A 17,550-nucleotide genomic window follows, 5' to 3' on the forward strand; every position below is an offset into this window, starting at 1 on the left:
GCGGCGGAAGCAGCGGCGCTAGAGTGGGGCGGGGAGCAGAGTGCTAGTGCCCCGGCGGACCGGCGACGCGGGTCCGGAGCCCGAGGACGTCGACCTCACAGGCGGGGAGCGCACGGAAACGAGCTCGAGGCGGTGTGGCGGCCACTCGGCGAAGCACCCAGGTAATGGCGGGACGGGCGCCTGGGAGGGCAGAGGCGACGAGGGGGCGGGGCGGCCGAACCCGACTGCAGTGTCCGTCCCGCTGCGCGTCCCCGGGGAAAGGCAGCGGCGCCTCAACTCCAGTACCAGTATCTGGGGCCGCGGCTCTTTCGCAAGCTGGACACCACGGCTGAGCCGGCGGCAGAGGCAGGGTGTCCTGTGGCGGGGAAGGGAGAGGCACCAGGAGGGGTGGGCTGACTGCGGCGTGGGGGCGTGGCGGCGTGGCGGCGTAGGCCTCGGCTGGGAAGCCGAGCGGCCCGGAGGGCGCGGGCGGGCGGCCCGGGGAGTTTGGCTCCTGAAGCAGTTTAAAGTGACTCTCCACATCCGGGCCCTGCGCCCGCCGCTTTCAGACCCCGACAGAGGCGGGGCCTCCCTGCTCCCCGCCCTCCTAGCCCGGAGTGCCTCTCTCCCTCTGCCATTGGCCCAGCCTCGAGGGGTTTGGGTTGTCCCGGCAACACTCGCGCCTGATTGGCCGGCGGGCGGCGGGAGGGTGGGGCGGGCCCAGAGCGCTCAGGCCGCTGTGGATTGGTGTCGGGCCTCCAGTGACGCTCCGGGCGTGGGGCCAATGGGCGGGCGGGGGAGGAAGGGGCTGGTTCGGGGGAAGAGGACTGGGAACCGATCTGCGGCCGGGCGGCAGGGTGAGTGGGGCCGACGGGATTGGACAGCGGCGGGCCCGGGGCGCCCCGGCTTGAGCTCTGTCCTTGTCCCCGGAGCCCAGCGTTGCCACTGGGATGGGCCTTCCGCGGCACCCTCGGCCCTGCGCCCTGGAAGCGGGAGGTATGGGCGGCGGGCGGCGGCCACCGGTAAAGAGGCACACTGCTTATCCTGTCGAGGGACTCGGCAGGACGCCTGCCCATTGCCGGTACTCGGAGTCGGACTCCCGAGGGGTCTGGAAACCCGTGACCTCCGATCTTTCCAGGGATTTGGGGTGGGGTCGGGGCCAAGTAGAGGAGATCCGTAGAGTGTGGCTCCTGAAAGCAAAGTGGGTGATGTTTTTTAAAGAAAATAGAGGTCTGGGGTCTCTCTGGCTAGGGGCCAGGTGAGGGCGAGTCTGTAAAAGAGAAGAAAAAATCCGTAAATGGAGGCCTTTACAGAAAAGCATGTGAAAATGCCTTTCACTTCACTTCCTAATGTAATATTTCTAATTCTTTCTTGGGGCTGGCGTTTCTCCTCTGAATCTTCTTATGACATACTAATTACGGTTCTGTTTACCTTCGTGTGAGGTTTGAGTCTTTCAAAGAGACATGCTGTTTTCCAGAAAACTTTACAAAAGATGCATATGCCTTGTGGTAACACGCGGCCTTCATAATTTAGATAATGTCTTCATTTACATTGATCACAAGTTACTGTTTTAGGTAAACAATGCTGCATTTGCTATTTTATGGGAAGATACCGTAGATGCTAAAAGTGTCTTGCTTTCTCAATATTGGTTCCAAATTTACAAGCTAGTAATAACTGTATGACTGTGTACTGCAGGTGGAAATGAGCTCTCAACAGTTTCCTCGGTTAGGAACCCCTTCCACTGGGCTGAGCCAGGCGCCTTCACAGATTGCAAACAGTGGTTCTGCAGGATTGATAAACCCAGCTGCTACAGGTGAGATGTGTACCATTCTTCTATATTGTTTCTTGTTTTAAGAGTGTTGCCAGTTTTATAACTTAAAAATTAACAAATTCCTTCTAGGATTTTAGTAAATACTAGTGTATTGCATTTGAAGAAAGGTTATATTACTATACTAATTTAAATATATTTTCCTCTTATTTTAATGGCTTCTTTTATGTGTAGTACTTATGGAACTTACAGTAAAGCATGCTTGTAAGAACTGATTTTTAAATGCACTAATATGTGCTCATTTAATTAACACCCACAGGTATAGTAATAGTGCTATGAGGGACCCCAGTGGTGCATAACTCTTATAGGTCTTGCCTCTTAGGAGTTTACTGTCTAGGAAAAGAGGTCTTTAAAAAGTACATATGAAAGTTAGGCGCGGTGGTGCACACCTGTCATCTCAGCTCATGTGAGGCTGAGGCCAGAGGATTGCCACGAGTTCAAGGCCAGCCTGAGCTACATAGTGAGTTCAAGGCCAGTCTGAACAAATAGTGAGACCCTGTCCCAAAAAGCCGAAAAAAATTACATATGCACATATGCAGCTTGGTGTTTAGTCATGGTAAACCTTGTGAGCACTATAGTGATTCTCTGTAGGTGGTGATTTTCCCTCCTGAAGAATGTTGGGACAGTATCTGGAGATATTTTTGGTATCACAGCTCCGGAGTGCTACTGGCATCAGATAGGGGGAGGTGAGGGATGCTGTGTATTCTAAAATGTACCATATTGTCCCTCTCCCCTCAAACATCTAGTTAACAGTGGAGAAGTTGAGGAGCTCCTTCAAATACTTTTTTTGTATGCACTAAGTAAAAAGATGGCATTGAAGTACATTTTTTATGTTTTTTTTCTTTACCATGAAGTTTTGTGGGGAATGGGGATTAGGTGGTATTGGGGATTGAACCCAGGTCCTTCCATTGAACTACAGCCTAACCCCTTCCTTTTTTTTTTTTTTTTTTTTTTAAAAAAAACCTTTACACAGGGTCTTGCTAAGTCACTGAATGGTGTGGGTTGGGCTCAAACTTGTGGCCCTCCTGCCTCAGCCACCAGAGTGCTGGAAAGGCAGGCATGTGCTATCATCATGCCTGGCTTTCACCACCCAGTTCTTGTGTTCCATATGATATATAGTGCCTCTGTCTCCTCATAGCTCAAATCAAGAGCTGAAGCCACTAATTGGTCTTTGTCTCTCACCTGTGGGTGGTAGCACTTCTCTGTTTTAACTTCACTTTCTGGTTTGCTTCCTTCCCACCAGCTTAGTTGTTACAAGTTTATTTTAATTCCCTTTAGATTTGAAGTTCCTTTAAGCTTCTTTATGCCTCCTATGATGCTGTATCTACTCATATTTTCTGAATGAATAATGTAAAGTCCCAATTTTTATGACGTTGAAACTTCATACATTCTTTTCCTGTGTCACAGTCTTTTGTCTTGCTTTCCCCATTTACTTGACTGATTCTTGTTCTTCCTTGAGGTTTCATCTTAGATGTTGTTTACTCTGGGAGTCTACTGACTCCATCTTCCACAGCAACTCAAGTTATGAGAGCCAGGACTGTTTTTCTCATGCACCTTTGTATGTGCTGTGCTTGCTATTGAGGAGGGGCATAGTGTGCTCAGCAACTTCTTATATTTTTGGAGAGCCACCTGAAGTTCTTTATTCCTTAACAGATATTTTTGACAGTATTTTGTCTTTGGTATAAACTCACAACAGATAATATAAAGGACTGTAGCTCAGGAGATCATTTTAAAACATCTATTCTTTGCAGAGAATTGCACTCTCTGTTTAAAAAGGTGTTAGCAATAATTGTCCTCAAATTTTGTTGAAAAAAGAGATCATTGACTTAGACCAAAAATGTTGTAATTTACTTCTGAAGAGTGCACCTGTGTGTTTATTCTTTCAGAGGCCCTTAAGAAAATACAATAGAAGTTTTTCCTAAATAGTTAAATATTTCTCTATGTTTCCTGTTGCTTGTATCGTAAGAGATGATTTAGGATCCTAAGCATGTTGGGATTTCAAGCACAAGTTCAAAGTTAAGCATAGAGAACTAATACTTCATGCTTCTTTTCTGGTAGAAATGAACTAAATTAAATCCAAATGTCTGAAAGGAAATGATGAATCCCCAAAGAGCCTAACAGGAAAGGATCATTACGAAGTTTTTAAAAATCAGTCTTCCTGTACCGATAGGAAAATGTCATGAAATTGTCTATTTCCCTTAAACATTTTATTAGAGAAAAATTATCTAGACCAGAAGGAAAGTTAAAAATCAGTACAAAGTGTAGAAACAGTAAAACTGTCTTTATTCATAAATAAAACGATCATGTATGCATAAATCCTAAAGAATCTTACTTGTATTTTTTTATTTCACTTATTTACTTCGTGGTACTGGGTATTAAACCCAGGGCCTTTGCAATGAGCTACATCTTCAGGTGTGTGTGTGTGTGTGTGTGTGTGTGTGTGTGCATGCTAAGTTTCCCAGGCTGGAACTGAACTTGAGAGCTTAAACTTGTAATCATCCTAACCCAGTCTCCTAGAGTGCTGGGAATACAGGCAATCACCACCATACCAGGCTTTAAGAAATCTTTTATTTCTGTATTTATTTCCAGTGCTGGGAATTAAACCCAGGATCTCTGCACTGAGCTATATCCCCAGTCCCCTCCCTCTTTATTTTGAGAAGGAGTCTCACTAAGTTGCCCAGGTGTGACTCAGACTTGTAGTCCTCTTGCCTCAGCCTCCCAAAGTTGTGGCATTACAGGCATGTGCCACTGCATCCAGCTCTGGAAAAATCTTCTAAAAAAACCAATTAGAATTGATGAGTAAAATTAGTGAAGTTGAGCCAGTTGTGGTGGCCTGTAATCTCAGCACTCTGGAGGCCGACACAAGAGGATCGACACAAATTCCAAGCCAGCCTCGGGTACAGAGTGAGTTCAGGGCCAGCCTGCACTACATAACCAAGACCTTGTCTCCAAAAACAACAATAACAAAATTAGTAAAGTTGTAGAATATAAGATCCGTGTACCAATATCAATTACTATGTATGTTTAAATACTGGCAATGGAAAATGAAGTTTTTACAGTGTCATTTATAGCAGCATACAAAACAATAGTGAAGCTGGGCATAGTGGTACATGCCTGTAATCCTAGCATTTGACAGGCTGGAGTAGGAGGATTGAGAGTATAAGACCAGCCTGGGCTACATAGTGAGTTTGAGCCCAGCTTGTATCATATAGTGAGACCCTGTGTCAAAAATACACAACAAACCAACAAAAAAAATCTCGTGATACAACAAAATATATGTAGAGCATGGAGTTAGAAGATTGTATGATTGCTAAGAAAACTAGGTAAGTGGAAAGGTTTGTCATGTTCATGAATTTGTAAACTCAATATTTTTAGTGTATCAGTTCTTCCCAATGTGATCTGTGCAGTCAAATTCTAGTTGAAATTCCAGCATGCTTTGCTTTTTTTTTTCTTTTTGGTGGTACCAGGGATCGAACTCAGGACCTTGTGCTTGCAAAGCAGGCACAGTGCCACTGAGCTAAATCCCCAGCCCTGCTTTTTTTTTTTTCAACTTGACAGTCTGATGCTAAAATTTATTTAGAAATCCAAAGAACTTAAAATAGCTAAAGCAGTTTTGGCCAAAGAAAATTGGAGAGCACTACTATCTTATTTCAAAACTTGATACAAAACTCCACTAATCAAGATGGTGTGGTATTAGGATAAAGATAAAAATATATATCAGTAGAACAAAGTGGTGGATGCAGACACATGTATGGTCAGTTGACTTTTGACAAAAGTGCATAATTCAATAGGGAAATTATAACTGTATAACAGAATAGTATTGGAACACCAGGCTACCCATATAGGGAAAAATGAACCTCAATGCTTACAATCTCCAAATTAACTCAAAGGTATCATAGACCTAAATGTAAAATTCAGAATATCTTAAAAACAAAAAGCCAGAAGAAACTATTTGGGACCTTGGGGTAACCAAAAAACTAATCGTAGAAGAAGTAGTTGATGCAAATTAAAAATGAATGCTCCTCAGAAGACACTTTTAAGAAAATCAAAGGTCATGCTGTGCCTCAGAGACAGGACATTTTCAATGTTTAATCTATTAAAGGAAACATTTTGAATATATAAAGAATTCGTAACTCAGTAGTAAAAATATTTGAACAAAGTATTTGAACAGATCAGAAAGAATATATAGATGCTAAAGAAGCACATGGAAAATCACTCACATTCATCATCAGGGAAGTGCAAATTAAAACCACAATGAGAAATGATGGTACATCCACTAAAGTGACTGTTAGAGATATTGACAGTACCAAGCATTGGTCTGTGAAGTACACAGGACTCAATATACTGTTATAGGTGGGAGTGCAAAAAGGTCTGATCACTTTGGGAAACAACTTGGCACAGTGTCTCATAAAATTAAGCATACACTTAATATATGCAACGAGCAATCCCATTTCTTAGGTAAATGGAAGATAAAAGAAAATGTATGGTTATATAAAGTCTGGCCAGGGATTTAGCTCAGTGGTGCCGCCGCCTGCCTCACAAGTGGAAGGTCCTGAGTTCAATCCCTGGTACCAAAAAAACCACAAAGAGATACAAAACAATACAAAGTCTTGCACTTAAATATTCTTAGATGTTTTATTATAACAGCCAAATATGGGAAACCCCAGAGCTAGATAAGCAGATTGTGCTGTATCCACAATATGGAATACTACTCAGCAATAACAAAGACCAGGCAGACTACCAAAATATGTCATAGCATGGATGGACCCCCCCATGTTGTAGTAGGAAACATTCTACTAAAGGAAGGCAAATGTACAGGAGCACAGATTGTGTGATTCTGTTTATGTGAAAGGTATAATGACAGAAAGGAGATTGATGATGTCTAGGAATAGCAGTGGAAGGGAGAGAGTTGACAGCACAGGGCCATGAATAAACTTGTTGGAAGGCTGGGGATTTAGATCAGTGGCGCTGTGCCTGCCTTGCAAGCTCAAGGTCCTGAGTGTGATGCCCAGTACCAAAAAACAGACAAAAAAATAAACTTGTTGGAGTAATGGGAAATGTTCTGTATCATTGTATTGTGGTTATACTACTGTATCCTTTTGTGAAATTTTATCTAATATTTCATAGAGAATAAGAATTTTATATTAAATTATATCTCAGTAAAAGCCGATTGATTAAAATGGTTAAAATGAAGCTATTCTTCACAAAATAAGATGTATGTGGTCACATAAAAAGATGTTCAACATTGCTAGTCATTGTGAAAATAATAAAGCCATGGTGAGCTGTCACTGCACTCTCACTAGAATGGCAGTACATCAAACATTGTTGAGGAGTGACTAGAATTCCCATACTTTGCTGGAGGACATAAAATGGTGCAGCTTCTGTGGAATGCACTTTAGCAGTTTCTTAGAAAGTTTTAAATGTGCTTAACATCTGATCAAATCATTCTGCTTATAGGTGTTGCTGAGGAAGTTTCTTTTAAAAAAAATCATTGAATTTACTACTCATAGAGTAGCCATTTTATTGTATATAAATTCAGTTGGTTTTATAAATCAGAATTTTAAAACTCCAAATGATCTGGGAGAAAAATCAGTATGTGACAAAATAGATATTTATCAGTCTTTTCATTCAGCATTTCTGTTCTTAGAAATTTTTTACCTGAAGAGGCGTTAATAGCAAAAATTTGAAAATAACTTAAGATAACCATCAGTGATATAGTGGCAAAAAAACCTATAGTACATATATGTAGTACAATCCCACATAGCATTTTAAAAATGATACTGTATACACGTATTCTGTATTACTCTGTAATTATACTCCTAGGTATATGTCAACTAGAAATGGTCTGGATGTTCACCAAAAAACATAAATAGAAGAGTATCACTGGCAATATTGTTATTTATTATAACAAAAAACTGAAAATATCTAAATTAATGGTAAAGTGGGTGGGTTTGTGGTCTATTCACAAAATGGCATATTTTATAGCGTTGAGAATGTAGAATTCTCTGCAGTAATGTGGCTCAGTCATATCTGTAAGAGAAAAAAAGCACGACACAGCAGAGTATGTGAGTTGTTTGTTAGTTAAAGTTTGAATAGACACTGATGTTGTGTGACAGGTCAGGGCAGCGGATCTGGGTGGGGAGGGCACGGTGACTAGGCTGGAATGGCACAGGCAATGTCTGGGGCTCATGCTGCTTGGTTTCTTGAGCGCGGTCTTGGCGACTCAGTTCTGAAAGTCCATTGTACTACACAGTTAACACTTGTGCATCTAGCTTTATGAAGGTTAGACTCCAGTGAGAAATAGTTAAATAAAAACCCACCCCAAATTCAAAAGAGGTGAGAACTCTGAAGTTTTGCATATTTTATTGAAATATTAACTGTTGGTGCCTTTATGAAATAGATCTTGGGACACCTTTACTTTCTTCATAGTGTTACAAATAATTTAAATTTTCTTCATAACTAAATATTTTTATGCCCAGAAAAAATAAGAATGCTATTTTGGAAAAAGGATAAATAAGTGTGTATTAATATTTCCACAAACTCTTTAGTACGTTAGTATTTGTTCCTTGATTTTCATAATTTTTCAATAGGTTCTGTGTTCTGGTAGTCCAAAATTAAAAAAAAAAAAAACAGTGTCAGTGGTAGAGTGCTTGGCTACCACATGCAAGCCCCAGTACCATTTAAACAGTAAGCATACAGTAAAAAATATCTCTCAGGGCCAGGGATGTAGCTCAGTGGTTCCACCGCCTGCCTCGCAAGCGCAAGGACCCGAGTTCGATCCCTGGTACCAAAAAAAAAAAAAACCCATAAAAATATCTCTCATTCCTGTCCCTCAGTCTTGAAAAATTACATGTTGTTAGAGTTAGGAGCTATACTAAATATTAGGTTTATGTAACTTAAACTTTTTTTAATGAAATTTTCTCCTATCCTGTAATGCACTTTAAACTATTTGAGCTTATTTTAAATGGTCATCAGGCCCTTTGTTCATAAGATGGGAAAGCTACCCTATCCAGAATCCTGTAAGTGCCACTCTTGTCTGTGTGCTGTATTAATTTAGTTGGGAAACTGATATGTTTCCTCACTCTTCACATCTTTTCTAGTCAATGATGAGTCTGGTCGAGATCCGGAGGTCAGTGCCAGGGAGCACATGGGTTCCAGCGGCTCCCTCCAGGCCCGGGAGGAGAAGCAAGAGCCCGTTGTGGTAAGGCCCTACCCACAGGTGCAGGTGTTGTCTACTCACCATGCTGTCGCATCGGCCACACCTGTTGCGGTGACAGCCCCACCAGCACACTTGACGCCAGCAGTGCCACTCTCATTTTCGGAGGGACTTATGAAGGTAATGGAGAGGGCTAAGATTTTATACTGAACCATAGCAAAAGATAAAACTTTTAACAAAAATTTTAGGCTGTGTCCTTGGCTCAGACTTCATATTTTCTTTTTGCCCTGTCAGTTCAGCTCCTTGTAACTTAGAGCTCTGCTGTTCTGCAGTGCTTAGACTTTTGCCGATGGGCAGGGGCCATCACGAGATCTTTTCTGGTAGCCATATTGATGTTGATGTTATTCAGCTTAGGGGCATGCTAACTTGGAGCAGCACTTGTCTTGTTTTCGTAGCTGAAATTTGGGAGTATCTGAGCATATGGCCTGTGTATTACCTTGGGTTATTTTTTAGTTACTGGGGTTTTGTTTACTTCTGCACATACTTGGGAGGAAGCATTGTGTAGAAGAAAGAGCTTGGGCTATGAGCCATACAGATCTGGGCTTTAATCTCAGTTCTACTAACCATCTCCGTGGATCTGAGAAGTCACTTAGCCTTGGTACATTCCCTCTATTAATTGAAAATGCTAGTGCTTCAGTGCAAAAGCTGTGTTACTGACAGATAAACCATATAGGACTAATTGCATCTTTACTAGAATTCTTCAAGATGATTAGTGTACTTTTTAAACTCTAGAGTGAAATGTATCATTAGAACGAGCTGTTGATATGTTTTGTGTGGTTTTCTGTTCACAGCCGCCCCCGAAGCCCACCATGCCTAGCCGTCCCATTGCTCCTGCTCCACCTTCTACCTTATCACTTCCCCCCAAGGTTCCAGGGCAGGTTACTGTTACCATGGAGAGTAGCATCCCTCAAGCTTCAGCCATTCCCGTGGCAACCATCAGTGGACAACAGGTGTTTTTCTCTTAATTTGCTGATTTTCAACTAAGATGCCAAAATGTTGATTGTTATATATTGAATAAATACATTGACCAATATCCTAAACAAAAAATTAAACAGGAATTGATATCTGCAAGGGAAATATAGTAGGTTTGAGAAAGAGACTAGAGAGAAGCTAGTCTTTACAAGTGTCTGCTGCTGTGTTCTGGGGATTACCCTACATGTGGGTTACAAATCAAGTTATGTCAGGCCGTGTCCATGAGGAGTCAGAGTCCAGTTTGTCTTTGGTTATACACAGATAGCTCTGAAGGATTGAGAACCATCTTAGCATTGAGCATTGTTTCTCTGGGTTTTCTTGGAGGACTGCAGATGTGTCCCTCTTAGGATACTGGCATGGTCCCTCAGACACCCAGTTGTGACTGTTTATTTTATTTTATTTTTTCAGTTTTACAATACCCTTCATTCAAGTATATTTGAGTGAGCTGAAGAGCCCATAGGGGAGTACCTGTTGAACACTGACATTTAGAGATCATCAACAGCATAAAGAATGATGTATGCAGAGACATAAAGGAAGTAGGAAAAATTAAGCCTTCAGCTAGGGAAGAGCATGAAAGGCTAGTTGGCGATGAGAGTTTCTAAAAGTAGAGTCAAATATATCATCTTACTGGGTTCTAGCATCTAGATAGGCCTGAAGCGTTTGAAGGCTCCTTACAGTCACCTGTGACATATCTAATGCCATGGATCGTTACGGAGGATGGTGTGAGAAACAGCTAAAGCTATGTGTCCTCAGCTGTTTCTCTTGAAAGTTCTAAGAGGAGCAACCTGACCCATGTATGAGGCAAATGGCTTCCTGGAGGTAATGTCTATGATGAACGGAAAGATGATTGTATCCTGTTTCTTCCAGGGACATCCCAGTAACCTGCATCATATCATGACCACAAATGTACAGATGTCCATTATCCGAAGCAATGCTCCTGGGCCCCCACTTCACATTGGAGCTTCTCATTTACCTCGAGGTAAAAACTCTTATGTTTTGCCAGGTGTGGTGGCGCACTGTGTAATCCCAGCACTCAAGAGACTGAGGCAGGAGTATCACCATGAATTCAGGGGCAACCTTGACTACATAGTGAGTTCAAGGCCACCCTGAACTACATAATGAAACCCTGTCAAAAAACAAAAAAAAGACTCCATGTTTTATTCAAACTCTCGAAGTACAATGGCACATACACACTTGGTAGAAGATGTGGTCATATAGAATGTATCCAAAGTCAGCTTATTAAAGTTGCAGAACAGTAGAACTAAGTGTAGTATATGTTTTTAACATAGTCTAATATATGTTTCTTAGATTGCATTAAAGAAGTCTATGTGGAAACTTAAGGCAGTGCAAATTTTTCGTGTATTTTAAAAAATTGTTCTTCAGAGGAACTCCTCAAGGCTATAATGATCTAAACATGGTCTTTTATTTTTAATAAAGTCAGAAATACTAATAGTTGGATATCTTTTTTTTTTACAATGCTAGGAATTGAACCCAGGCCCCTGTGTGTGGTAGACAGTGCTCTACCTCTGATTTATACTCCGAGCCCAGTTGTGAATATTTTTGAAATTTACTGATAATGATCACTCATTTTTTTAAAGTTCACATAGCAATACGTATTTATTTATGTAGCAGTAATTTATAATTAAGTTCTCATAAGTTGTAATAAATTACTAGTTTTGACCAGAAATTATTACTTTCTATTGGAGAGTATAAAACAATTGATTGTTGGCACGATCAGTTTAGCAAACACAAAATCAGGTTTGTTCAGTCATAGCATAACTCCAGGTTTCCCAACATGTGGTTCACAGGCCCTTTGGAGGGGGTGTGTGATGTCAGCCCATTTTCGTGAAGACATTAAGACACTTCCTTTTTTACAGTGTTGACGTCGGCATTAATGGAACAAAGCCAGTGTTGGGTAAGGTGAAGTGTCCCTGCCTGGTGGTTAAAGCCCTGGAACCTTAGAATCCAGGCAGTAGCGCCACACTGCTGTTTATTGTGCTTGGTACTTGCACAATAAAATTAAATTGCACAATAAAATTGTAAAAAATTTAAAAATAAAGCAACAGCTAGTTTCATTTAAGAATGTCCTTGAAGACACAGTATGAATTATTAATCTTATTAAATCTCAATTCTTGAGTATACATTTTCTTAATTTTTTTTTTTTTTCTTTTCCTGAACTACTGGAGCCAAGCAAGGTTATACTGTGTTGGTCCCCTGAGTGGATGTGCCACCATGCCCAGCTTTTTCTTACTTTCCTTTGTGAAGCAATGGGAGTATAGATATCATACTTCAGCTGAATGCCAACACACTGAGTTTTAGAAATCTATTTAAAGTGTGAACTCATAAGCCATGCTAACAAAAAAAAACTTTTTTCAGGTGCAGCTGCTGCTGCTGTAATGTCCAGTTCTAAAGTAACCACGGTCCTGAGGCCGACCTCACAGTTGCCAAATGCTGCCACAGCACAACCAGCAGTACAGCACATCATTCACCAACCAATCCAGGCATGTTGGGGTGCGGGTGCTCAGCCAGCAAGTGCTTTGTGCCTGATGGGGTCATTCACTCTGCCAGGCAGACCACAGTGTGCCCTGGGGTGTAGGAATGGAGATGAAAGGGAGTAAGGGAAGGCTTTTTGTTGAGATAGGAGTGGTGATGAGGATTCAGAGAGGTGGAGAGGAAGTGAAGAGGGAAATAAACCACAGCAAGAAAGAGAATAATAGTTACAGACAATGTATAGTGAAGTTTGGTTAGGACTGAGAGGGAACCAGGCATGGTGGTGCATGCTTGTAATCCCAGAATTCGGGAGGATAAGGCAGGAGGATCGCCATGAGTTCAAGCCCAGTCTGAACTACATACAAGTCCCTGCCTCAAAAAATAAAAAATTGAGAGGGTTTTTTTGTTTTGATTTTTGGGTTTTTTTTCCCCTGTACCAGGGATCGGACTCAGGACCTTGTGCTTGCCAGGTAGGCGCAGTGGCACTGAGCTACATTCCTGGCCCTGAGAGGGTTTTTAATTTGGATAGGGATCTGTGAACTCCTGAAAGTTCTTTTACACATTCTCATGCATATGCTTTTCTAGGAGGATGGTCTATGCCTTTCACCATTTTTTGTTTTTTTGGTACAGAGGATCGAACTTGGGACCTTGCGCTTGCGAGGCAGGTGGCGGCACCACTGAGCTAAATCCCCAGCCCTCACCATTATTTTTTCAAGGAAATCTATGGCCTCAGTACTACTGAAGTAATAATATAGGAGATAGTATTATCTATTAACTGGGGACACTAAAATGCGGAGTATAAATTGATTTGATAGTAGTGAGCATCTGCAGATTTTTTTAACTAATATATGATTTTTAAAAAATCTGAAAGATTAATGTAGCTGAATTACATAAGGAAATGAAAATCCAAATGCTTTTAGGAATCATAGATGTAACATGAAGCAGCTGTGTTTAAGATAATAAGGAAGAGTCCTGATTGGCTTTCAGAATAAAACAAAAGGCCTTGCTGGCCAAGAAAATGTAGTTGGAGGGCACTTAGGCCCCTAGGAGTACATATAGAATACATGATTAATTGAAAAAAGGTGAGCATCAAGATATGGCATTCACTAGTGAGGAGAAGTAGCAGTGACCCCAGTGAGAGACAAGTAGCTATACACAGAAGTAGCGGATAAGAGAGCCAAGGTGAAAAGAAAGGGTAAAGAATAGGTGGAGTTTGCTTGTACATGACCTTGTATATACCAAGGTCAAGAAAGAGGGTTGAATCAAGGTCTTCAGAATGATGGTGGACAAGCAAGGGAGGCCCTGTGTGGAGCTCCTTTGTCAGATAATGTTACACGTAGATGTAGTGGTAAGGACTAGGGCTATCTAGCCATATGAAAAGATGGAGAAAGCATCTGAGCTTTTTTTCCATTGGGCACTGTGACTCGTGACAGCACAAAGTACTGTTGTTTTTTTGCATGCTAGCTTGTCCTGAGAGCCAAAGTGCTATCCAATTTGCATTAAGAATAGGGGACTGTTTTGGCCCCAGTCATGTTTGGAAAGAAGGTCTCCAATACGGTCCAGCCAATTAGGATTTTTGATAATTCCAACTCTTTTTTTTGTTTGTTTGTTTGTTTTGTTTTTGGTACCGGGGATCGAACTCGGGTCCTTGTGCTTGCGCGGCAAGCGTTGGAACCACTGAGCTAAATCCCCGGCCCGATAATTCCAACTCTTGGTCTTAAAATCACCCTGTTTGAAGAACTCTAGTCAGAATGATGAGAATTTATTTACATTAGGAGACAAATATGCTCATTTGGAGGTCCAAGTTTCAAATTGTACTTTTAGTGTTTTGCTTATTCTCTTTTAGTTTTCCTTTTGTTTTAATGAATTTTCTCTCCTGTTGGTAGTCTCGTCCCCCTGTGACCACCTCTAATACCATGTCCCCTGCTGTGGTAGCAACTGTCTCGGCCACCAGAGCTCAGTCTCCAGTCATCACTACGACAGCAGCACATGCCACTGATTCAGCATTGAGGTATACAGAGCCATCCTCCCTACTCCCTTTATTGGTCCTTGCCTTCCTTTATTCCTGTATTTAACTCATTATTACTAAGTACTTTTTTATGTTCTACATACTCAGAATAAAGCAGTGAGCATGCAGAGAAATTTCTGCCCTCATAGAGATTCTGTTTTTGGGAGCTATAGTTATAAAAAATAGGTTTTTTGGGGCTGGGGATTTAGCTCAGTGGTTTTGCTGCCTGCTGCGCAAGCTCAAGGACCCAAGTTTGATCCCTGGTACCAAAAAAAATTTTTTAAAATAGGTTTTTTTGTTTGTTTTTTGTTTTGTTTTTTTGCCGTACCAGGAATTGAACTCAGGACCTTGTGCTTGCCAGGCAGGTGCAGCTCCACTGAGCTACATCCCCAGCCCTAAAAAATAATTCTTAGATGATGAGCATTGAAGAGAAGTAGAGTGAGGGTGCTTTGGAGTGTCAGAATGGTGGTCCAGAAAGCTTACTGTTTCATATAAGGTGGTCGGGGAAGGCTTTGTGGGATAAGAATACATTTCAACAGATAATTGAATGATGTAGTAAAGTGAGCTATAGGGTTATCTGAGAGAATTGTATTCTGGGCAGCAGGAAGAGTTAGTGTGAAGGCCCTGAGACAGGAATATGAGTATGTTTGTCATGTACAAGAAGCAGCAAGGAGACCGGAAGTAAGAGACTGGTAACATTCATTTAGGCGGTAGTAGGGGCACCAGATCACAAAGGGCCTTATGGAACACTCTAAGGGTTTGGGCTTTGCTGTGGTGTGATGGGAAGTCTCAGTGGACTTTTACATGGAACAGAGCCATGATCTTAAGTTGTAGTTGGATAAGTTGGTTCCTACAGGCTGTAGAGAGGCAGAGTTGCTGCAGAGAAGCTATATGGAGAGTATCTAGCCAGAATCTAGACGTGATGGTAAAGGTGGAACAAATGGTTAGATTCTGTATTAATTTGAAGATGCAGGGTTGTGTTTTGTTTTGTTTCTGGTACCAGGGATCTAACTCAGGACCAAGTTAGGCATGGCATCACTGAGCTAAATCCTGAAGATGCAGCTGAGAATTTCTGAAGAATTGCATGGTGGTTTGAGAAAAGAGAAGGAGTCGGGGTTATAGTGGTACTAGTTGGCCTGTGCACCTCACAGGGTGGAGTTGTGTTAACTCAAGATGGAGAACAGTGGAGAAGAAGTGGCGTTTTAAGGTTGTGATGCTGGGAGAAGCTGATAGATAAGGCCAGAGTCCAGGGCAAAGAGCCAGAGAACACAATTTAAGTACACAATATAGCTGGGGAAGAGGGTGATGTGAGAGAATAGAGCACCCTCTGGAGAGGAGGAATATTCTCAGTGGCTGAGGTTCATTAAGACAGGAAGGGAAGGGCCCATTCAGAGAAGAAGTTGAGTGTGTAGGATATATCTCTTGCTGTAGAGCAGTGGTGTGAAACCTATGGCACACATATTTGTTTTTCTTTTAAGACAGAAGATATTAATGTATGAGTTGTTTTTTCTAAACTAAAACCTCAGTACTCAAGTTTATTTGCAGTGTTGGCACTTTTTGGTAAGTATGTGGGTTTTGTGTTCCAAAACTTGTCTCTCAAAGGTTCACCATCACTATAGATGAATTGTAAGTCCAGAGGGTACAGTGGAAAGGCTGCGTGTTTGAGAAGGGAAGGTAGTGCAATTGAAAGATATGCAGAGTGACGTGTGGATGAGGTCTGGTTAATAAAGAGTGGCACAGGCTTTTTGTTAGTGACACTGTGATACTGATCCTATCTGTGGAAAAACAAGTGGCTGTTGTCAGCGAGTTGTTGAAGAGATATGTGTGGCAGAGGTAAGAGTTTAGAAGTGATCAGCATGTGGGGCACAGTTAAAGTTTTGAGGTAACTTGAGTCTGTCCAGTCAGTGGATGGACTAGAAAGAGGCTTTAGAACCCAACCCTGAAGAAAGTAACATTGAAATGGAGAATAATGCCTAGGACTTATTTTCACCACGTGTGACATTAAGCAGGTTTATCAACTCCTTTCATCCTTAGTTCCCTCCAGTAATTTGGGATACTTTACTTTGTGGTAATTAAATAGGTTGCCTGAGGTGTAAAGAGATATAGCTGCTGAACATAAAACACTTCTTCATTTTAATTTTATCTTAACTTTAGAAAGTTGATTATTCAAACAGTGTGATGAAATTCAAAATGTGTACATACATGTACAATGAAAACTGGGGTTGGGCTTTTTTAAATCAAGTTATGAAAGTGTTTTTCTGCACAAATTAAGTGTTTCAGTAAAAGATAGATGTTGAATTTCCTGAGTGCTTGTTCAGTATTCACTCATAGAGCAGAAGTGCATTGTGTTTGCCTCCTCTGTGCCAGGCACTGTGCTAGGCACAAAGTTGAAGACCAAAATGGAAATGGAGCTTTTGCAAATGGGAAGGGGAAGAAGATTTAGAGGGAGCAGGGAGGGGTGGGAGGGGAAGGGGACAAAACATAAGAATTAAGATGTGCTATATATATGTCCAAACTCCCCATGATAAATGTAATCATGTATTGTAAAATGTACTAATTTTTTTAAAAACCTGATCATCAGTTGAGATGATTTTTCTATTTATATCTTTATAATTATGATAGATTCCTAATATCTAGGTCTTTTTATATTCTGTAGATAGCATGTTTAAAACAAGCCAATTTATATGAAAGAAGTAGATGATAGAATTTAAAGCACTGTCTTCCACCAGGCTCAGAGGGCTCATAGAACCTGTCAAACATTTGGATCTGGGTATCATGGCACGTACATGTAATGGAAGCACTCAGGAGGCCGAGGCAGGAGAATTGCCATGAGGTCAAGGCCAGCCTGGACCACATAGAGACCTTGTCTCCTAAAAAAAAGGAAAAGAAAAGAATTGTACCAGACTCAAAGGCCAAAAAACCTATGTAAATTGCTACAAGGTATACAAAAAAGAAGTAAAATTCAAGAAAAATTTCAATGGTTTTACTTTTTTCATCACATGCATTCAATCCTGCCTGCCAGTATTTGATTTTTTTTTTTCCTTCCACTTGTCATTT

General features: G+C 41.4%; 1 protein-coding gene across 7 annotated transcripts in view; it reads left to right on the plus strand.

Moving 5' to 3' along the window:
- Positions 1-23: 23 nt before the first annotated feature.
- The window catches only part of LOC101726564 (histone deacetylase complex subunit SAP130), an 81,791-nt gene continuing 64,264 nt past the window's right edge, over positions 24-17,550 (plus strand). For 4 of the 7 annotated variants that reach the window (XM_087198887.1, XM_087198910.1, XM_087198906.1 and 1 more), the window contains exons 1-7: positions 24-161; positions 1,675-1,792; positions 8,908-9,143; positions 9,815-9,973; positions 10,863-10,974; positions 12,372-12,496; positions 14,372-14,496. In XM_087198887.1, the coding sequence (XP_087055013.1) occupies positions 1,681-1,792; positions 8,908-9,143; positions 9,815-9,973; positions 10,863-10,974; positions 12,372-12,496; positions 14,372-14,496 (869 nt within the window). In that variant the 5' untranslated portion in view covers positions 24-161; positions 1,675-1,680. Of the gene's footprint in view, positions 162-762; positions 837-1,261; positions 1,331-1,674; positions 1,793-8,907; positions 9,144-9,814; positions 9,974-10,862; positions 10,975-12,371; positions 12,497-14,371; positions 14,497-17,550 lie in introns of those variants that run through there. The other 3 variants (XM_087198898.1, XM_087198907.1, XM_087198918.1) reach the window with 3 other exon arrangements.

Source organism: Heterocephalus glaber, unplaced genomic scaffold, assembly GCF_053883595.1.
Source record: "Heterocephalus glaber isolate CG9 unplaced genomic scaffold, H.glaber_assembly_v1.0 deba00000347, whole genome shotgun sequence".
In the NCBI taxonomy this organism is placed as follows: Eukaryota; Metazoa; Chordata; class Mammalia; order Rodentia; family Bathyergidae; genus Heterocephalus; species Heterocephalus glaber.